Source organism: Scomber japonicus, chromosome 5, assembly GCF_027409825.1.
Source record: "Scomber japonicus isolate fScoJap1 chromosome 5, fScoJap1.pri, whole genome shotgun sequence".
Lineage (NCBI taxonomy): Eukaryota > Metazoa > Chordata > Actinopteri > Scombriformes > Scombridae > Scomber > Scomber japonicus.
Genome location: NC_070582.1, coordinates 35829569 through 35850847, shown reverse-complemented (window position 1 = coordinate 35850847; position 21279 = coordinate 35829569). Strand labels below are relative to the sequence as shown.

The following is a 21279-nucleotide window of genomic DNA, read 5'->3' as shown; positions in this document are numbered from 1 at the left end:
CAACACGTTCAATATAATCAATAAATTCTTCAATAGCAGCCTTCAGACCAGCAAATTCTTTTGGGTAGATTCTCAGATGATAGACCTCAGGTGTGGTTTCATAGCTGTATAGATTGACGAATGGGGATAGCCCCCCACTCCTAAACTCTGCTGACAACACACGATCACCATCAAGCTGCCAAGTCTTTTTCCTGAACACAAGTTTCTCCATGTTTTTTTTTTTTAGTAACGACTTCACAGTTTACATTGTCTTATATACACTAGTATATACTTCCACGCCTACTTTGTGTCTGGAAAGAGAATAACCATGACTTCATGGTTTTATCTAACCCCATATTAATCACGCTAACTCTTATCTCAATGACCCCATTGACTTCCTTAAGTCACTTCAGACGGTTTCATCCATTTTCCCATTATATACAATAACACACCTGTTTCTTATTATCACACACCCATAGGATTAAATACAACACTTGTCTCTGGAAAGAGAATAACTACGTCATCATGGTAGGAGATCCCGGGGAAGACCCAGGACACGCTGGAGAGACTATGTCTCTCGGCTGGCCTGGGAACGCCTCGGGGTCCCCCTGGAAGAGCTGGACGAAGTGGCTGGGGAGAGGGAAGTCTGGGCTTCCCTGCTTAGGCTGCTGCCTCCGCGACCCGACCCCGGATAAGCGGCAAGAAGATGGATGGATGGATGGATGGATCATGGTTTTATTAAAGAAGAGGCCCCTTTGTTGAATTAACCCCTTTGCCTCTCACACGACCGGAAGGGAGGGGGGCGGGACATCCGGTGAAGTAATTTTTTTGTATTATTTTTTATGATTAAATTTATGTGATGTCATCACACTTTGACAGATGGTGGTTTCTATATTCTCTCATAGGCAAAAACAACAGTCAGGATCCGTCCCCCCACCCGAAGGCGGAGGGAGGCCACCCTCTCGTCTACCGGGGTAAACTCCAACATACAGGCACCAAGCTGGGGGGCAATAAATATTGCCACCCCTGCCCGGCGCCTGACACCAGTGGCAACTCCAGAGTGGACGAGAGTCCAACCCCTCTCGAGGAGACTGGTTCCAGAGCCCTTGCTGTGCGTCGAGGTGAGGCCGACTATATCTAGTCGGAACTTCTCAACCTCACGCACCAGCTCAGGCTCCTTCCCCACCAGAGAAGTGACGTTCCACGTCCCTAGAGCTAGCTTCTGCAGCCGAGGATCGGACCGCCAAGGTCCCCGCCTTCGGCTGCCGCCCAGCTCACTACACACCCCACCCCTTTGGCCCCTCTCACTGGTGGTGGGTCTGTGGGAGAGGGGTCCCATGTCCCTTTTTCGGGCTGTGCCCGGCCGGGCCCCATGGGTGAAGGCCCGGCCACCAAGCGCTCGCCTCCGAGCCCCACCCCCAGGCCTGGCTCCAGGGGGGGGGCCCCGGTGACCCGCGTCCGGGCAAGGGACACCAACAACCAAAGACCAACTATGTTGCTCGTCATTGGGGTCTTCTGAGCTACCTTTTGTCTGGCCCCTCCCCCGGGACCTGTTTGCCATGGGAGACCCTACCAGGGGCATAAAGCCCCCGACAACTGAGCTCCTGGGGTCATTTGGACACGCAAACCCCTCCACCACGGTAAGGTAGTAGCTCAGGGATTTCTCCAAAGAATTTACTCTAGATCAACTTTGTTGCTGCAGACCAATGTAACATCTCTGTGGCCAAACTCCCCACAACCCAAATGCACTGCACTCATTCAAATGAATATGAGGACTGGCATTTTCACCACAATGCAGGATTTGGTCTGAACATAGTCTCATTGTCCTTTGCAGTCTTTCTGACAGCATCTAGAAAAAAGCTGTTGTGGAAGTTGTGAGTGTTGATCCTCTCTGGTCTGTGGTCTCAGGTTGTATCCTGACTTATTCTACATTCACAGATAGATAGATATGCTGAGTGGTGTTGACCACTGATACACTGTGCTGTGTGTAGTGTGTGTCCATGGAGGGAAGGTCAGAGCCAATGATTCTCTCTGCAGTTTTAATGACTTGTTGAAGAGATTTCCTCTCAGTGTGGATGATATGTCTAATCCACACAGTGATGTAATTTGTGAGAACACTCTCAATGGGTCCTCTGTATTCCTGGGTGAGGGGCTGACTTCTGGGACACTTTTTGACATGTGATTGCCTAGAAACTTTACTGTCAGCCAATAGTTCACAAAACATAGAGGAGGACCAAACATATTAAAGAATGATCTTGGTGCTCTGTATGGCTTCTCTTTATACTTTCTCTCTATTGAAACTGACCTCTAAGCAAAGGTTTTCTGCCAATGAGGTTTTCTCACAGCCCTTTGATAGTGAACATGACATAATAATAACTAGTGATTTACAACAAAATAAATTACATCCACAAAGTGCTTCACATGAAAAGGACATAAAAAGAACAAAAACATGTAAGAAAAAAACTATGTAGTGTAAGATGGAAAATTAAACACACTTGATGACAAATAGAAAGTGAGAGTGCAATACTTAGAATACGTGTTCCAGTGATGGTCATTTGAGACTACAAACAATGGACCTCAGCACCCATATAACATGGGAATGTATCTGACACAGGGGATAATATTGAGGAAAATGTTAAAGAGGACCCTGATTATTAGATATCCTCCTCTGATGATAATAAGACACAGTGCTAGGGTAGACATAGTGCTGCTATTCTTGTCAAAATGGTTCCAGGTCCCACCAGATACATTGAATATGCTAACTTTGAGGATAACAGTAGTGTTAAATGGGTCATTCATTGCTTTGATGTTAGTTAACAGGAGGTCCACCTATTATTTCCGTGTTAAAACAAGGTTGTGCATTTGACTACCCAGAATACAGTTGTACTCATATCTAAGCTTCCGTATTCTCCAGCTTCAGCTCATGATAGTTCTCAGAGGATTTTTAGATTTGGTGTGTCACTTCACAGGTGGGAAAGAGTGTTCTCAATCTCTAATAATCGCCCCCCCCCCCCCCCCCCCCCCCTATCTCTCTCCTTTTTTATCAGTGGATTCATATACAATGATATATCCACTTTTAATGTTTCACAGAGCGTGAAATCTGACACCCCACCATTATCATGCATTTCTAAAAAGTCTTTTAATCTGGTGGTAATATTGCAATGGTGTCACTTCACTATGGTAATGTTATCAAAGTTTCATTAAACCAAACTTTCATTGCAATGTAACTCAATTATAATAACATTTTTCCTAATGCCTTAAAGATAGAAGTTAATTATAAGAAGGACTTTATACATCAATCAGCCATAACATTAAAACCACCTGCCTAATAGTATCCTTTTAAATGATCTTAAACATAGGTTAAAAGACATAGTCACTGCTAGCTGGAGTTGTTTCAATGTAACAATAACATGCCTATTATTGCTGCCTGTGGTGCTGGTTTATATTTTGCACTTTTATATATTGTTGTCCTGTTGTTGTTGTCCTGTTACAAGTTTGATGTTGCTAGCTGAGCCTGTCTTGGCCAGGTCTCACTTGCAAAAGAGGTTTTAATCCCAATGTGACTTTCTGGTGAAATAAAGGTGACATAAAAAAATAATTTAGGTCTCCCCATGCTGGCAAAAAAGCTCTGACCCTTCGATGCATTGATCCTGGAAGTGTCCTCTGGTATCTAGCACCAAGATGTTAGCAGGAGATCCTTTAAGTCCTGGAAGTTGTGAGGTGGGGCAGTAGCTCTTCTGTGGGATCAGACCAGACAGTCTAGTCTTCACTACTCATGGGCATTAATGAGCCATGGATGCCCATGACCCAATCACAGGTTTAGCAGTTGTCCTTCCTTGGACCACTTTTGGTATGTACTGACCAATATGTGTGGGGAAGACCTGCTCTGACCCAGTAATCTAGCCATCACAACATGGCCCTTATCAAAGTCACTCAGATCCTTAGGCCTGCCCATTTCTTCTGCTTCTAACACATCAACTGCATAACACACCTCATCCCTTAACATAAGCAATGTTATTCACTTCACCTGTCAGTGGTTTTAATGTTTTGTGTATTTATGGACAAAATGAAAGAAAGTAACAAGGTCCATTTAAACTAAGCTGTTCAGTGTAATCATTATATAGAAGAGCAGTCGTTTGGGAGCTTATAAAGTCATTCAGAAAAGCTTCATTAATTTGACATAAATTCTTTCCTTGTCCAATTTTTTTCAGGCAATGTCATTTTAGTCATCAGTCTTATATGACAAAGGAGGCTGGATAGACATGGATGGCTGGTTAATCTTTTGAACCCACAGCTGTGTTTGTTTTGTATTTCCTTTGTTACTTTGTTACTTTACGGCCTTATGACATCGTGACCACATGTCTTAGATAGGCTTGTCATATATTGCTGTATTGATTTTGTCACTACGATTATTTTCTCTTTCTTGTGAGATGAATATATTTAGTGATTTTCTCATGAGGGTTCCCAGCATACAGGTGATGTAAATAGAAAGTACATCTTCACATTTTGTTGAAACGACATCATCAAAAATATCTAAACAAGACGATTATGAAATAAAAGGAGCATCTTTCCATTACTTGTAAGTGGATTAATGGGTGTTTATCCTGGTTGAATGAAAAGAGTAATGCCTACCATACACTAAAATACTTTGAAAATACTTTATACTTTAATACGTTTAAATACAGAGGTTGCTGAACTAGAAGTGAACTGTGATCCCTTTAACAGCTCATTGAAGATCTCTCCCAGTGACAGATGGAGTTGTGTTCACAGCTATGTCTTGAATCTGTGGATAGCCAAAAGCCTCACATGCAGTGGCAGCTCTTGTTCATATCCCTGGCCTGACTCCACCTAGTCTACTCTCCTGTGTCTGTGGTAACTGTCCAAAAAGACTGTCTTCCCCTCTACGACCTGTTCATTATCGGCAGTGATGACATCCCACTCATTAACTTCTAGCTTCCCCCAGAGCCTGTCCTCTCCTTTATTGCATCTCCTTCTCACATAGCAGACTGTATCCAGCCTGCCATCAAACAATGCTCTGTACCTGCCAGTTTCACCTCATCTACGTTCACGCCATCTCCCTCTTCAGGTCCTCCTGGGAGCAAAAATCAATGTTTGTCAGTCCTGCAGTTGGAGCCTGATAACCATCTATTCAGTGCCAGCTGCAGTGACTTCCACCTTCCACCTGTTACCATTTCATTGCCTCCTCCCACGTGAGCATCACACAGATAATCCTGCTCACCTGCACTCTGCCAGCTCATCAATAATCAATCATAATCTCAAATCTAAGCTTGCAATATTTAAAGGCAACCCGGAAACTGAGTACCCTGGAGCATCCTGGTTCTATCACATACTGTCTCTCAGGGGGCAAGACAACCGACCTTAATGAACTGATTCTAGCTCTCCTTGACATCCATCCCTCTGTCCACACTGTGCACAGTGGCCCAAATGACATCATGTCCAGGCAATCTATGATGCTGTCCCAAGACTTTGAGTCTCTAGTCTCCAGTGTAAAGCGTGAGAAGCAGCAATATTTCCAAGTGCTCTGAATGTTTTAGCAGTCTTTATAATCTGCACCTGTGGATGCAAAATTTTACCACTGACACTAGGTTTAATTTTATTAGTCATTTTGTTTTCTGCTGGACCAAGTGGGGTCTGTTTGAATTTTATGGACTGCATCCTAACATTTGTAATTTTATAACTTTATTGCTTATTTTTTCTGTGTCATTCCTGCTCTGCTTACATTTGGGACTTTTACAGTGCATGGTAGTAGATCATTCTGTATATTCAAATTGCAATCCTGCTAAATAATCCCTATTTTTACTAAATGTATCTATAAACTGATAACGTCTTTTGTTCTGTAACTGTAATACTGTTACATGTATTCTGTTATGCTGTGATCGTGTCATAAACCTGGCAATAAATGGAGTAAAAAACTGGATTGTGTGAGTGTTTCTTGCCCCACCTGTCTACTATTATAGACCAATTATTACTCAGAATTACCAATTGTAAAAATCTGAATAAGACTCTTTTCATGTTGGTTATTTACATCTTTAAAATAATTTCACCATTTTGTGCACCATTTGAAGTTTTCCATAGCCAGACCATAAATCCATTAATTCAAAAATGATTGCCTTACATATGTGCTTGAGTGGCCAGTGAGCCTGGATGAAAATAATTTAGCAGGCTGCTTAATTAGTCCTTAACCAACCCTCTAATGAGCTGTCACTTAAACACCGTCATGAGGTCTTCCTGCAGCTGACTGCATGATCACACTATCAGACTATCTTTAGGGTTGCTTCGGGTTTTCAAACTTACAAAACACAACAGCTTGAGAAATATTACCACCATCTGAAATGAGTAATGCTACCTGCCAAGGTACCAACTGAGGGAACATACAGTCAGGTCCCATTCAGAAGGAGACTATTATGATAATGACTAAGTACATTCAATCTGAGTGTTCCTAAAATCTATACACCATGGTAACTGCTGAGGAAGTAGAGGGACTCTAGTTTTCCCAAATGTTTTGCAGGAAGGACAGTAGTGACAGTAATTACTGACTGAATTAGAGATGGGATGAAACTGAACAATGATCCGTAACAGGAAATTAAAAGTCACACAGGTGTTAAAAAAATAATTAATCTGTCATGGATCAACATACTAAAGCAATCATTTCCCCAAAATAGAAATATATACAAACATTTGTAAGATGGATCAATAAACTGTGGCTCTACAAATGTAATTAATGAACAGATGACTTCCTGAACCCTCTTGTCAAACAAATACGAGGAGATACTAGTATTTGCTCTGATCACTAATTAAAATGAAATGGTGTGGTTGCATTTCTACTGATGGCCTCAAGGGGGTTGCAAGAATTGAACTGGCTTCTTATGACAGGACCTTTGCCCTGTGCAGGCTGTTTCACATTGGTTGTCAACGCGCTTGTAAGTTCCTTAAAGACTAATGTGATTTGTAAGCAGGAGTAAACAATCTGCAATATCTGTATCGTAAACCTGCTAAAAAAACACTTTGGTGAATGTAAAGGACAAACTTTTAAGAGCTTTTTTTTGTAAAGACATAAAGTATGTGCAGGTGAGCCAGTAAAACCTTCTAAATGTTTGCATATATTTTCCGATATGTTGAAACAAAGTAGTAGTAAAGAGTATAGTTTAGACCTTAATGCTTGTACCTCTATCTTTTAATGAACTTTTGCCCAGTTAGAATAGATGCTGATAGCTTAGACATCTTTCCATCGTATATTGCTACCTTAATCAAGGTAATCTAGTATGTCTTGCCTTATTTTAATATTTATAAAAATAAGCCACAGGGCAGCCAAGCACATCTGAGTGACCAAAACCAATTATTTACTACAGGCCAACATTGTGGATGAATATCCACAATGTTGTGGATATTCATTGTGGATATTCATCCACAATGTTGGCCTGTAACACACACTTTACACTGCAGCATTAAAGTTACACTTTGTTACAGAGACATTACAAAGTAGGCACATATGCTTTGTAGTCATCCTACCATTCTTTATGTATTCAGAAGGCCCAGAAGTTTGTTATTTCCATTTTGCAGCCTCAGCCTCGGTACAAGCTTTTCTTAGTGTCTGCATTAGATGAAGCAACCCTAATACCTTCTAAACACAAAACACCCTGCAGCAGGAGGTGCCTTCATTATCTCTGACTTGAAAAAAGGGGAAAATCTTCCATGTTCTCCTGTCCTTGTGCAGTAGAATAACGATGGCATTTAAGTAAGTCTCCCTCAAGATTTAACTAAGCATCTTGGAGCTCACTGTCAAACAAAAGCATTGCCAAAATGTTGGTGGCAAAACAGATTTGTACTTGACCTTTATCTTACTTTCTTTATATTTTATCACATTATCACATTAGCTAGGACTCTGCTGGTGTCTGTTTAGTAGTTGTTTCCTCTTAGATGGAAGCCCAACTTATATTAGTAAATTCAATATTTACTGCAGTTAATGTGTGATTCTGGTGTTCAATCTTCAGGCTCTTACTGTTGCACTGATGTCGTGTTTTCTGCATCTGTTATCTGTGATGTCATATTGATGCCATGTTATTTTATGGTTTATCACCAGATCCTAAAGAATAACTCCACACCCCCTGAATCATGTCTTTGTCAATGTTCTCATGTAGCTTGTAGTGATACATTTTGCTTAACTTGATTTTTTCTTCACCAACTCATCCACTGATTCAGACCAGAGCAAATGAACTATAGGTGTGAAACTGCCCTTAGATACTCTGGTAGATCTTTACTTACTCTTCCGAACTCCAGATTTATAACAAATGGGGAAAAGGCCTTCTAAGTCAGGGCCCCAAAATTATGGAATAGGCTGCCAGAGGATCTGGGGCTCACAGACTCAGTACACACTATTAAATCTCTTCTAAAAGCATACTTTTATAGATGTGCTTTTATGTGATCTCGTTTTTCACTGTGCTTTATCGTTTAGTACTCATGTTTTTTAATTTCCCCATTGATCTCCTTTTCTGTTCCTTTGTTGTACTCCTGTGGGCATTGTTCCATTTTTTTATTCACATTTCATTTCAATATTATTCACATGTGCTTTTGCTGTGTATTTTGTTTAGAAATGTCAGGATGATGTAAAGCAATTTGTAAACAATGTTTATGACCATGTTTATGACCATATATATATACACACACACATATATATATATATATACATATACATATACATATATACATATATATATATATATACATATACATATACATATATACATATATATATATATATACACATATACACACACATATATATATATATACATTTATATTTAAAAATATAGAAATGTCATTGTATCGCCCCTTGTAAAGTTTTAAAAATATAGAAATGTCATTGTATCTGTATTTGAATATTATACAGTTGAGTGGCCTGTCTTATGAGGCACACTGGGGTTTTCTGTATAGTTTCACAATAAAACCAATAAAAGCAATCTGTCAAATACCAACTGCTGACTTGTAGATGCAATACATTTACTAAAGTGTGCTACTCTAGAGATATTCAAAATAAAATTAAAAAACCCAGATTTTAAACAAGCTATAAGGGTAGTTCTCACTGTTAATGTCACTACCGTGTTGCATATTGTAAGTATACTGACATCACTACAGATAATTCAGTACAAACAGCCACACACACACAGCCTTGTGTTCTGACCTGCATGATTTGACTCCACAGAAGTTAACTGACTATGCATGGACACATGCTTGATGAAAACTGATCTTGACAAATATAATGAGCGTGTGAGAGAGAGAATTAGACAGTGTGTGCGTGTGTGTATGTGTGTGTGTGTGCAGTGTTTCATTTGGGGCCTGTTGTGAGGACGGTGAAGAAAAAGCATAATGCAGCAAAGGGCAGTAAATCCTGCAGGATTAAAAAGGCTGCAGCTGTAATCCCTCTATATCCTGGCAAAGACTAACACCTGTCAGCTGCAGGTCAATGTGTTGGTCATGTTTCCATTAATAACTGATGCCGTACATGCAAGAGATCCTCTGTTTTCAACATATGTCATGTTAATAAACCATATTAGCCATATATTAGCTTTACTGAGAGAGTGATGTCATATACTGGATTGATGGTTTTTCAGATGCTGATATTTTCTTTCTTGGACATTTGGTCTACAAATGTCACTGCATACATCAGTTATACATCAAACTGAATCACCTGCTTTGAATGTTATCACTTGCTTAAAGGGGCATTATCAGTGGTTATCTCATAGATATGGATTAGAAGGGGCCTGCTACACCCACTAGTAGGTTCACACGGGTGTTATCATCGATTGGTAAATTGAAGGTAACCTTTCAGTTGCAGACGCCATCTAGTGGCCATAGTAAGTATCACCCACAGAGAACATTATTTTCCCTGGTTAGGGTTGGTGGGTTGGGTGGTTGTCTAAATATTTAGCTGTCAACCTGCTGGAAACCTGCAATTTGCAGGAAAGAGACGACAGTGTGAGACTCTTTGCCTCTGTCAGGACATTTCACCAGATTTTACTGCTGTTTAATCTGACTGTCACCGCATTTTACTGCATTTTAACCTAGTGGTGTTTGTGACTAAACATAAATAGACTTTAAGCACAGCGTTGTAACATCAACAAACAAACATACATAATTACTAGCATAGCTTAACGTAGCAGCATATTACATACAGGTAGGTGCCATGGTCCTAGATTATCCTAACCTTGATTATGATTAATGAAGGATTATCTCCACCCTTGATGAACAATGATGTATTTTCACAGTTTCTTTAGTTTAGTATTTTCCACTGCTGCCCTCACACATGAGGATCTTTAGGGAGTGAAAATAAAGATGTTTTAAGGTGTGACGCTGTGGTTAATGTCTAGTTTACTTGATTAGAACTATGTAAAGATCATGGTTTGGGTTCAAATGATCACTGGAGACAAGTTTTACAATTCCTTAAAGATATGCAACCTTTACTGTCATGGCAACAGTGAACACTGTCGATTACAGTTTGTTGGTTTACATAATTTTTCAATTAATTGCCCAGCCCTACATGGTATGATAGGTTGATATGCACCTCGTAAATATACCTCGCTATTCACCCTTCTTTAAAGTGTGTTTTCCAACAATTTGGTATTACACTGTTGGTTGGAGAAAATGTTCAGACAAAAACAACTGAAACGAAGCAGAGGCAGAGATATCCTGACTTTTAAGACTCAACTGCACTGAAATTGATAATCGTTGGGTCTCATTTGATGTGCTTCATTTCATGCCCCTGTTGTGCACTGAAGGCATCACATTTGAAATGCTAACACAGACCCAACACAGATTTGTCCTGTTGTTCTGTGTATTTAACGTTACTGCTGCATTGAATTGATGTAATGAATGAATTAAAAGGAGAAATGCAGTGGAGGAAAATGAAACCAAGAGTTTCTGTTTCCACAGTAAATCATCTGTTGAGAGTTTGACCGTCATTCATTTTTGCTGTAGAATGTAACCACCATAAAACAACAGGACTCATTCACTCAACCGCTGTTTATTCTTCTTGCTCGACCACCACTCTCTCTCTCTCTCTCTCTCTCTCTCTCTCTCTCTCTCTCTCTCTCTCTCTCTCTCTCTCTCTCTCTCTCTCTCTCTCTCTCTCTCTCTCTCTCGCTCTCTCTCTCTCTCTCTCTCTTTCTCTCTCTCTTTCTCTCTCTCTCTCTCCCTCCCTTCGAAACACCGCACTTTCAATTTGTAATGTGTGCATCCTATTAATTTGGAACCTCTATGCACAAACTAAGATTACTTACAGGAAAACAACAGCACATCACATCACATCCACATCAGCATGTTTCCAGGTTTTGGGGAGTACTACCGTTGATATTAATATGTGTTAAAATGTGCGTAAAGCCTTTTATGTCTCCAGAGGGAGCTGTGTGAAATCTAATAAACTGCCTCAAGTGCTGTTACTTGGCATTGTGAATAATGTAGATGCTAAATTGTGACATGAAAGAACAATGTGTTTGATAAAAAAAAAGACAATATATCTGGTTCTGCTACATCGCTGTTGATCTTTCTCTTTCTTTTTTAAACTGTCCATTTTAAGTCTGACAATGTTAGAGTTCAATACTAAATCAGTGGAGGACTTTATTAATTTCCTCAGACCTGACAAAGCTCTGACAGAGCTGTATAATACACACAACTAACACTGGCTGAATAGTTCAACAAGTGATTAGTAAAATGGCTTTGACATGTAAAATCTGACTTTGCCATTAAATCCACATCATGCCCCTTTAATGTCATTTTGAGGCCTTTTGTTCAAAACTGTTGAATTTCACTGGTCATGTAATTTATCAATCATTTAAAAAAAAGAATTATGTAAAGAGCTGTACAACTGATTGTAGATAATGTGGATTCAGTTTTCACTTGGCAAATCCATCAGCTGACTGCTATCAGTGTCCATGCTTCACAATCACTGCTTGGTTCATCATCTGTTTGTCTAAAAACATCCACTCATGTTCACGCGGGTTTATGGTCAGTATAACTATTTCACATGTCACAATAGAAAAAGTACAAATAATAACTTGACTGATGGCTGAATTCCATTTAGCTGCATTGGTGTCAGTCCAATGACACCACATAGACTTTACAGTAATACAATACAAATAAGCAGATAGCAGAGGAGCACATCAATAACGATTAACTGTATTTCAAATGAAATCATGTAAAATCAGGATGAGGTGATGCCAGCTATGTGTCAGCACTGCCTCATCCACCCAATGAGAGAAAAACCTTGAATCAAATATGCAGCTAAGCCAGCCAACCATGAGTCACATTTCACATGAATGTGATGAATGACACTTGAGCTTTCTACATGAGCACATGTGCATTAATGTAGTGTAAATACTCATTGAAGACATTTACACAGGTAGGGCTGGAGCACAGCTGGCAGAACATATGACAGAACATTGCCATAATTCTACACAATCACATCATCTACCAACACTAAAAGCCATGTCATGAACAATATGGAGGGAATAAGCAACACAATGGCTGTGTCCCAATCTGGTCCCAATTGCGAGGCTGCATCCTCGAAGTACGCATTTAGAGGCCGATTACGTCACAACGCCGCGCGAAGGCTGTCCCAATTCAAAGACTCCTTCAAATGCAGCCTTGAAATGCGGCCTTCTTTTCCCTCTTTTTCGAGGATGCATCGCTACTATCCTTCGCGGCCTCCCAGATGCTCCCACATCCTTTGCGCGGCGCTGTTCAGTGCCGCGAAAACACAACAATGGCGACACCAACAGGTGAAGACTTTTCATTCAAGTGTAAGTATTGGTTTGTTTTATTTAATTATTTTTACTTATTACTACTTATACTTTTATACTTTTACTAATTACTTATATTTTATTACTTGACTTATTTTTTTATATTTTTATATATATATACTTATATATATATATATATATATATATATATATATATATATAAATCTTTATATATATATATTTACTTATATTTATATATATACATATATATACACACACATATATATATATAGACTAAGATGAACAAATTTAGATTTTAATAAAGAGCTACGTTTGGAATTGTCACTATTATATATATAAAATAAAAAATATTGTCAATTGTTACACGTTGTCTATTCCATTTAGTATTTACAACTTAAGTACAACTTATAACAGGGTTGCATAAAGTGCTACTGTTCAGGAAGAACAAGGGATTACATATTTTCTTTTATTATCAAGTGATGAAACATTTCACTATTTACAAAAATTACATCAGAAATAACTATTTACAGATTATTATTATTTTATTATTCTTTCTCATGTGTTTTCCTTCTTTCTTCTTCTTTCTTTCTTTCTTTCTTTCTTGTGTGTTTTCCTTCTTTCTTCTCCTTTCCTTTATTCTTCTCCTTTCTTCTCTCTTATAATTTTGTCAGCTTTTTCACCGTCTTTTCGGTCGAGACGTCTTTCTCGTCTTATGGGAGGGAACAGCTGATGACGCAACCAGGAAATGCCTCGAAGGCTAGACCGTCTCATTTAACAACGGTTGATGCAGCCTTCGGAGGTTCCTCAGAAGGCTGCATCCTTCGAAAGGCCGCAAAGGCCGCGTACTTCGAGGATGCAGCCTCGCAATTGAGACACAGCCAATGAGCCACACTGAACTATGTCTGTGGCCTCAGATAAGTAAGGAGAGCCACAGACAGTACGTGCCATCAGGGTTATTCTATATGGGACATAGAGACATGGAGAAATGTTACAGTGTGACAAACTGCAGTTGAGGAGTTTACCAGGCAAAGTGTCTAAATGAGAGGTCCAATCAAGTTGAATTATGGGAATTGTAGGATCCATACTAGTGACTAAAAGTCAGGTTATCTTGGCCTCTGCTGTACAGATGTTGACCATTCTTTTCTTTCCTCCTACTTTATGGAAGTTCAGCACTAAATCACTGGAGTACCTTTACCTACCAGTACAATAAATTATCACATTTTAAATAAGCTTAACTGTCACCAACAAATGTTTTTGTACATTTCCAGTTTATAGTTGAGCTGTAACGATGCTGCCAGGATGCGTCATTCCTCTTTTTATGTGCTTTCACGTGAAAAGTAAAGTTTGTGTCATTGGGTGTATGGAAATATTAGTTGATTAGTAACTATTTTGTATCTTAAATTTAATTAGGATATTCCTTTGCATTTAAAGTGAAAGTCAAGCCAGACTGATTGAACTTCACAAAAACACACAGCAGCTGTGTGTGTCAGCCTGTGTGTGTGAGTGATCTAACAGCTTGTCAGCATCTATGTCTGAGATACAGCTGACTGTCACTGCTGGCTGCAACACACTTGTTTCATCAGCTAGAACAATTTCCATACTGCTTCTTCTTCACTTTCCCCCCATTCCTCAGTTAGGCAGCTGCCAGTGTTTACACACACACACACACACACACACACACACACAGCTTCTTCTTTCTCTCACCTTTACAGCCACAAGCATTTTGTCCTTTGTTGGGCTCAAATTGTAACATTCAGCCAGGAAGACCTTGCCGAAGGCTCCTTCTCCAAGCTCTCTCTTCAGAATAATGTCCCTCCGTTTAATATGCTGAACATCTGAAAGAGACAGCGAGACACTCAGTTAACTCACAATATGATCAGATTTTTTTTTTCAACTGCCAAACCACATGGAAAATAAAAAAGCTCCGCACAGTAAACCTGCAGCTTTGTGGAGACTACAACTAAATGTTTAGAGCTTATTCTCCCCACAAATATGTTTACATATAAATACAGTACATGGAAATAAAACTTGAGCAAAGGGTTGTATCAGTTCATTTATGCCTCTGTGTGTGTGTGTGTGTGTGTGTGTGTGTGTTACTGCAGACAGGTGACAGCCCTGTCTTTCTCAGTGTTAATGACAACATTAACCCAGGCTATTTGTAACTGCACTAATTAGCCTGAATGGTACACGTACACACACACACACACACACACACACACACACACACACACACACACACACACACACACACACACACACACACACACACAAAAACACACAGACCCTTCACCACACTGTGCTGTGCCTAGTGCAAACATTAGATATCCTAAGTTGCACACCACTGTGAATATGGGTTAAGTATCTTAAGTGTGTGTGAAGTGTGTATATATTATGTATGTTTCCATGACAACCATCCTTCCAGTCTGTTTGTGTGGAAAGGTTTTCCGTTCAAACGCAATGCAAATACTCTACTATAGTTGTAATGTCCTCTGTGTAACTTATCAACAGATACATTTCTAAATATAAAGCTATGGTTGATGATATGGTTGACTGGTCTTAAGACATTATCACCATCATATGAAGAACTAACATAATATATACAACCATACAATTGTGAAATAATCATAATAAATAAAATAATCATCCAACATATTTTGAGGTAGCACTTTTAAACATACTGTAATGCCTCTGAGTATTAAATACTGTCTTTGTGTTTCAGTCAAGACAAGCAGAAGTGATGTAACTGGCTGGTGTTTTGGTCTGAATGAGAACAAAAAACCTGCAAGATGGTTTTCAATTCAAATTCAAACATATCCTCAGTCCAGTCATGACACCTGCTTTTGGGCATGGATAAGGTTAGGAAACTAAATCACAGAGTGACATTTAATGAAACATTGTAATTCTAGTATAATATTAATAATACAATGAATAAAAGAAAAACAAATGCTGGTTTAAAATAAGATTGGGATTGGATTATAATGTAGTCATCTTTGATTGTTGGAGACAAAATTGTTGCTGTGGTAGCAACCACAAGGTATCCATGTCCTAAAGCATACACTGCTTTATTGTCCATTTTACTGTAAATGAGACCATCATTTATAACATAAACATCAGGCTGTATTGAAGAAGAGATGAAACTAGTGATGGAGACCATAAACACACTAGAGCAGGAAGTCAAAGGCAGGGTTAGGGTTAGGAGAGAGGCAGAGAAAGGTGATATTGTTTAAATCCAGGGATAACAATGCATGCTACTGTATGTCTGAGCATAGTGGTGCATTTGGTTGTTAACATGAAAAGTGACAGAAATAGTTGTGTGTGAGCTGAGACATTTTGACTCCTTCCCTCACTGCTGCACTGATGGCCAATCACTGAGAGACGGGTGTGAATGTCAGGTTGGGCATTTTGGAAAGTTCCATCCACCATGTGAAAGGTGCGAGGGGAGGGGCTTTAATGGGCTCCTCTACCATCTGACAAGCATGTCTGAAGGAGTATTCAGCCACCTTAACTCAAGAAAAAAGTTCCCATCAGCCTCTTGATCAGTGACTTAGCTCAACAGACCTGCTGCTGGTTTGAGTTTAGTAACCTTCCCTCTCTCACCTGTGATCAGTTGGAACACACACAAACACCTTCTACACAAACATACTGGACAGCTTCATAAAGACTAAATCTCATGTCTCCAGCATTGAATGATGGTCTCTCAGTGATTGTTGCCTTGTTGAAAAGGCTTTTCTTTCACTCCCTGGTTGACTGCCTTTGAGTCCAAATAAGATAAATAGTGGATGAAGGTGAGACAGTTCCAGAGAGATAAGAGGAAACAAAACAAAAAGAATTCAATCTTAGAATAAAAAGGTTTTAATGTCTACATCTGATCTAACTGATCATGACAAAACCTCAGTTTGATTGACATCCAACTCACACACACTCTCTCTCTCTCTCTCTCTCTCTCTCTCTCTCTCTCTCTCTCTCTCTCTCTCTCTCTCTCTCTCTGTCTCTCTCTCTCTCTCTCTCTCTCTCTCTCTCTCTCTCTCTCTCTACATATAAAGATACAATCTAATTCTGTGCATTGACAAATTGTGGACCATGAGAACATTATTTTAACAATAAAGTAAGAGGAAATGTTAAACTGTGTGCTACATAGTAATCCACATAGTGCTGTTTTAGTATTTATATATTAATGTATATTCATTTGAACTAAAACGAAAATGATAAACACATAACTTTAGACTGTTTTATGTCTAACTACTCTTAGACAGTGTTCTTCAGACTGTCTAGAAATCCTGTTGAGTGAAAGCAGAAAACAAGCCTCTAGTGGTCCACAGAGGCCCAACATAATATAAAACACTGTTCATATTTCATAACCAGGTTAGGACTGTGCTTTGGGTGACATAAATCTTTGGTATGCCCCAATATGATAAATATATGAATTTGGCATTTGTCACATTTTGTCCAAAACTGTAAAGATAGGAACCACTTGATTCTAGCTTCATTTGGATCAGCATCTGTGAGCATGTAAACATCGGGTGGATGGAGGACAAGGAAAGGACAGGCGAGGGAGTTAATTACTACACTTATCAACATTGCTAATGTAATGAAATATTTGACCTGGGAGGTGCTGTCACCTCTGGCATACATGAGGACTCTATAGGAATATTTACTAATGAAAAATGGGACCCTGCAGGTATAATTCTTTATATATGTACCCTCCCCTACTTTGCTTTATGTCTTAAAACTAAAACTGTAATGCTTGGTTTTCAAAAAGATATGCAGTGAGTGGTGTAGTGACTATTGGTCTGTAGAGAGTCTGCCTTAGTGTTAACTGCTCCTTAAATCCCAGAGAAATATGCATGTACATTATAGCAAAAAAAACTATCAGTGATGTTCTCCCTGTGGCTCTCAAGTATTTACTGCACCACAAAATAATGATGTGTCAAACAGCACAAACATTTTAGATGATTTGTATTAAACTATTGGCCATTGCGCTGATGTGTGATTGTTGAACACGTTATTTCACAACCATGTGTATATTCCTGTAGCTAAAACAAACTACTATTTTTATGGGAGAAATTCCACATGATGATCTGAGTCCTTGCCACAGCTTATATTAGATAGCTTCTCCATACAGTAGACCTGTGGAGGTGGGATTAAGAATGAGACCTTCCCTTAGCAAAAAGTAGTATATCCAAGTGTACTACGAGTATACTTATTTTATACTAAGACTGAGGCAGTATACTTGAAGTTTACTTTTTATATACTATATTTGATATACTTAAGAATAGTATAGTATAGTATAGTATAGTAAAGTTCAAGATCATATAGTATAGAACGAGTACAATGGCACTATATAGAAGAGTGTACTTGTGCTATACTTTAAGTATACTTCAATAAACTAAAATGTGGACTAGAAGTATATATCTAGTACACTAGTAGTATATAGATGAGTGTACTTGTTGCATACTTCAAAGTGTACTTTTGTAAACTTAAAATGACCCTATAAAGTATACTTAAAGTATACTTTTCTAAACTTAAAAATGTTCCAATTTAGTATTAAATTAGTATACTTTCTAGTACACTACAAGTACATGGTCTGTAACATACTTGCTATAACTTACACTCAAGCATAATTAATAAAATGAACTTCAAGTATACTACTTTTTGCTAAGGGTTTCTAAATGGCTAGTTAGTTATCTACCTACAACCCCCCTACCTACAATGACCATTAATATAATGATGATAAGTACATGAGCTGTGAATCAACATGTCTTGGATTATTGCAACAAATGTTTATTGTTCCTAGCAACCATTACACAACTTATGTGTCAACTAAAACTGATAATGTATGGCAGGATGGGTGTGGATATAGCTACCAATCACTCACAGAATAATTAAGTTAAAAAATCTCCCTCCCAATAATCACAATGTCACAACTTCTAACAACTTTATTACTGCACTACTTCTCCAAAAATACCTCCTAAAAGAAAATAAGGACATCAATAGATTGATCTGTATTTACTAAAATATGTATCACCTTATTAGGAAAAAATATGTAAGACTGTCCCCCCTCCTTTTGCTATGTACCTTAAGCTATTTATCAGTTAGTAAGTTATTATTGTATATAGGTCATTATGACATGAACATTATTTAGAGGATAAATAAACCACAGCTTGTCCAATTTATTCACCCCAAGTTTAAACCACACCTCTGTCCTTGTATAGGTCAAGGTGTGATATTGTGTGTGCAAAATGAAAATGTTGTCTTGTGTGTTTTGATATAACACATTAATATGTTTTGTGTACAACTGAAAATGTAGTGTACAGTGGTGCTAGATGAAAGGTCAGGAAATCACCATCATTATAAGGATTCATCATTGACAGATGAAGAGAAGCACATCAAATTTCAAATGGTCTGGTTATTGTCACATTGGTCAGACTCTATTGCTAGCAGGATAAAATATGTAACTCAAATAGAATGTCTGTTAGTTTTATCATGTGTTATATTACTGAGTATCATAATGTCCTAGCAGTTAGCACTGTGAGATCTAATCAACTTAATTCTTATAGCTCTCAACACTGTTGATCCAAAGTGCTTCCCAGAACACAGTGAAGTAGTAAAAACCCAAAGAAGAAAAAAAAGTAATTAATAATAATAATAATAATAATAATAATAATAGAGGCAGTCACACAGAGCTTGTGGTGGCAGCACAGACCTACAAAGACTTTAAGAGAAATATGTGAGATGGATTGAGTTAGTTGCAGTTAAAAGCTAATGAGTAGAATAAGTTTTAAAATTACACTTTGTCCTGCATCTCAGGACAGAACAGTCTATGTTCAGATGATAGCACTTCTCTCAAAGTGTGATATAGAGACAGGATTGAACACAAGAGCTGGTTCAACTAGTTGGAGACAAGATCCACAAGACTGAGTGACAACAATAGTTACAGTAATGGAGGCAGGAGGATATGAAGGCATGGAGAGCTTTCAGAGCTCACAACTATAGACCATTGATCTTAGTTTGGAGATGATACAGAGCTGCATGAAGTTTCATTTTACTACCTGATTGATATGTTTCAACTTCAATCCTGAATTTAAAGAGACTCCAAGATTGTTTGCATGTGATTTAACAAAGGGAGGAAATGAGCCAAGATGAGGCGGCTGTGGCTCAGGAGGTACCTTCAGGTTTACCTGCCCAGGGTTAGGGACTGCAGATGGAATTTAGCCAATAGCCTAATCCGGTACAAAGCTCTTTTTTGAGAATAATGTATTTTGTACATGGCCCATGATATAAATGAATTCAAAAATTTATAAAATCAGAAGGTTGGCGGCTTGATTCCTGGCTCCTCCAGTTCATGATGTGTCCTTGGGTAAGATACTTAACCCCAAATTACTCCCTATGACTGTGCCAACAGTGCATGACAGTGTGTGAGAGTTAGCTCCCCCCTGATGAACAGGTTGGCCCCCTGTGTGGTAGCCTCTGCCATCAGTGTGTGAATGGTTGAATGTGAGTATAATGCTGTGGTCCAAATAAAACACCTTCAGTTGTTTTCTCATTAAGCTGCAGACAGTTTGCAGGATTCACAGGAAGTCATTGAGATCATTTAGTATGTTAGTTTGGGGGTTAGGGTAAAGAGTTAGGGGGTTAGGGTATAGAGTTAGGGGGTTAGGGTAAAGAGTTAGGGGGTCAGGGTTTAGAGTTAGAGGGTTAGGGTAAAGAGTTAGAGGGTTAGGGTTAGGAGTTAGAGCAGGGGTCTTCAACGTTTTCCAGGCCAAGGACCCCCAAAATGATGGAGAGACGGAGCTGGGACCCCCTACTTTTTATTGTTTAAAATTGTGTTTTATATTAAACTGGTCCTATAGTGCCATGTATCCATGTACCTTGTTATTGTGCATTCAATACTGAGATATTCAAATAATACCAGACATCCCAACCTGCAAAAAGTCATTTCAGGGAGGTCACTTTGGGGGGGGGGGGGGGGGGGGGGGGGGGGGGTCGGTCTAATAAGCGGCAACACAGAGCTAAGGACACTTTGCTGTCACACGCGCTGCATTTATAGTCACACAAACACCCGCGAGTGCGCAGTCACTCTCGCTCGAGCTCTTGCTCGCTCCAGATTCCGGAAGATTGGATCTTATTTGCGGGCGTCAGGGAGTCGCTATCAATATGCGGGAGACTCCCGGAAGTTGGGATGTCTGTAATACACAGGTTCATATATTCGTGTTTTTATTTTAAACATGTGCAAGGTACGGCCTCGTGATTGGCACAGCAGCGATAGGGGCGGGTCCTCCTTGTTGGCGGACAGGTGTGAATGAATCGGTGCCCAGCTTGAAAGAGCTCCTGTGTATCGCTGAATGTGTGCATTGCTGACTGAAAGACGTCTTCTGCCTCCATTTATCTGTTCACTACAGTGTGTTGGATTCATGTTAAAGACATGTTGTATTTAAAGACATTTCAATTTGTAGAAAAAATTGTGAGGGGGAATATAAAAAAAAAAGTCTAATCAACCAAAACTTTCGCGACCCCCCCTGCAGTACCT

At 39.1% G+C, this 21279-nt stretch overlaps 1 protein-coding gene across 1 annotated transcript in view; it reads right to left on the bottom strand.

Moving 5' to 3' along the window:
• Positions 1 to 21279, bottom strand: part of LOC128359524 (NT-3 growth factor receptor-like) — a 198453-nt gene that overhangs the window by 48324 nt on the left and 128850 nt on the right. Inside the window, exon 11 of the mRNA XM_053320015.1 lies at positions 14457 to 14587. Coding sequence (XP_053175990.1) covers positions 14457 to 14587 — 131 coding nt within the window. The remainder of the gene's footprint in view (positions 1 to 14456; positions 14588 to 21279) is intronic.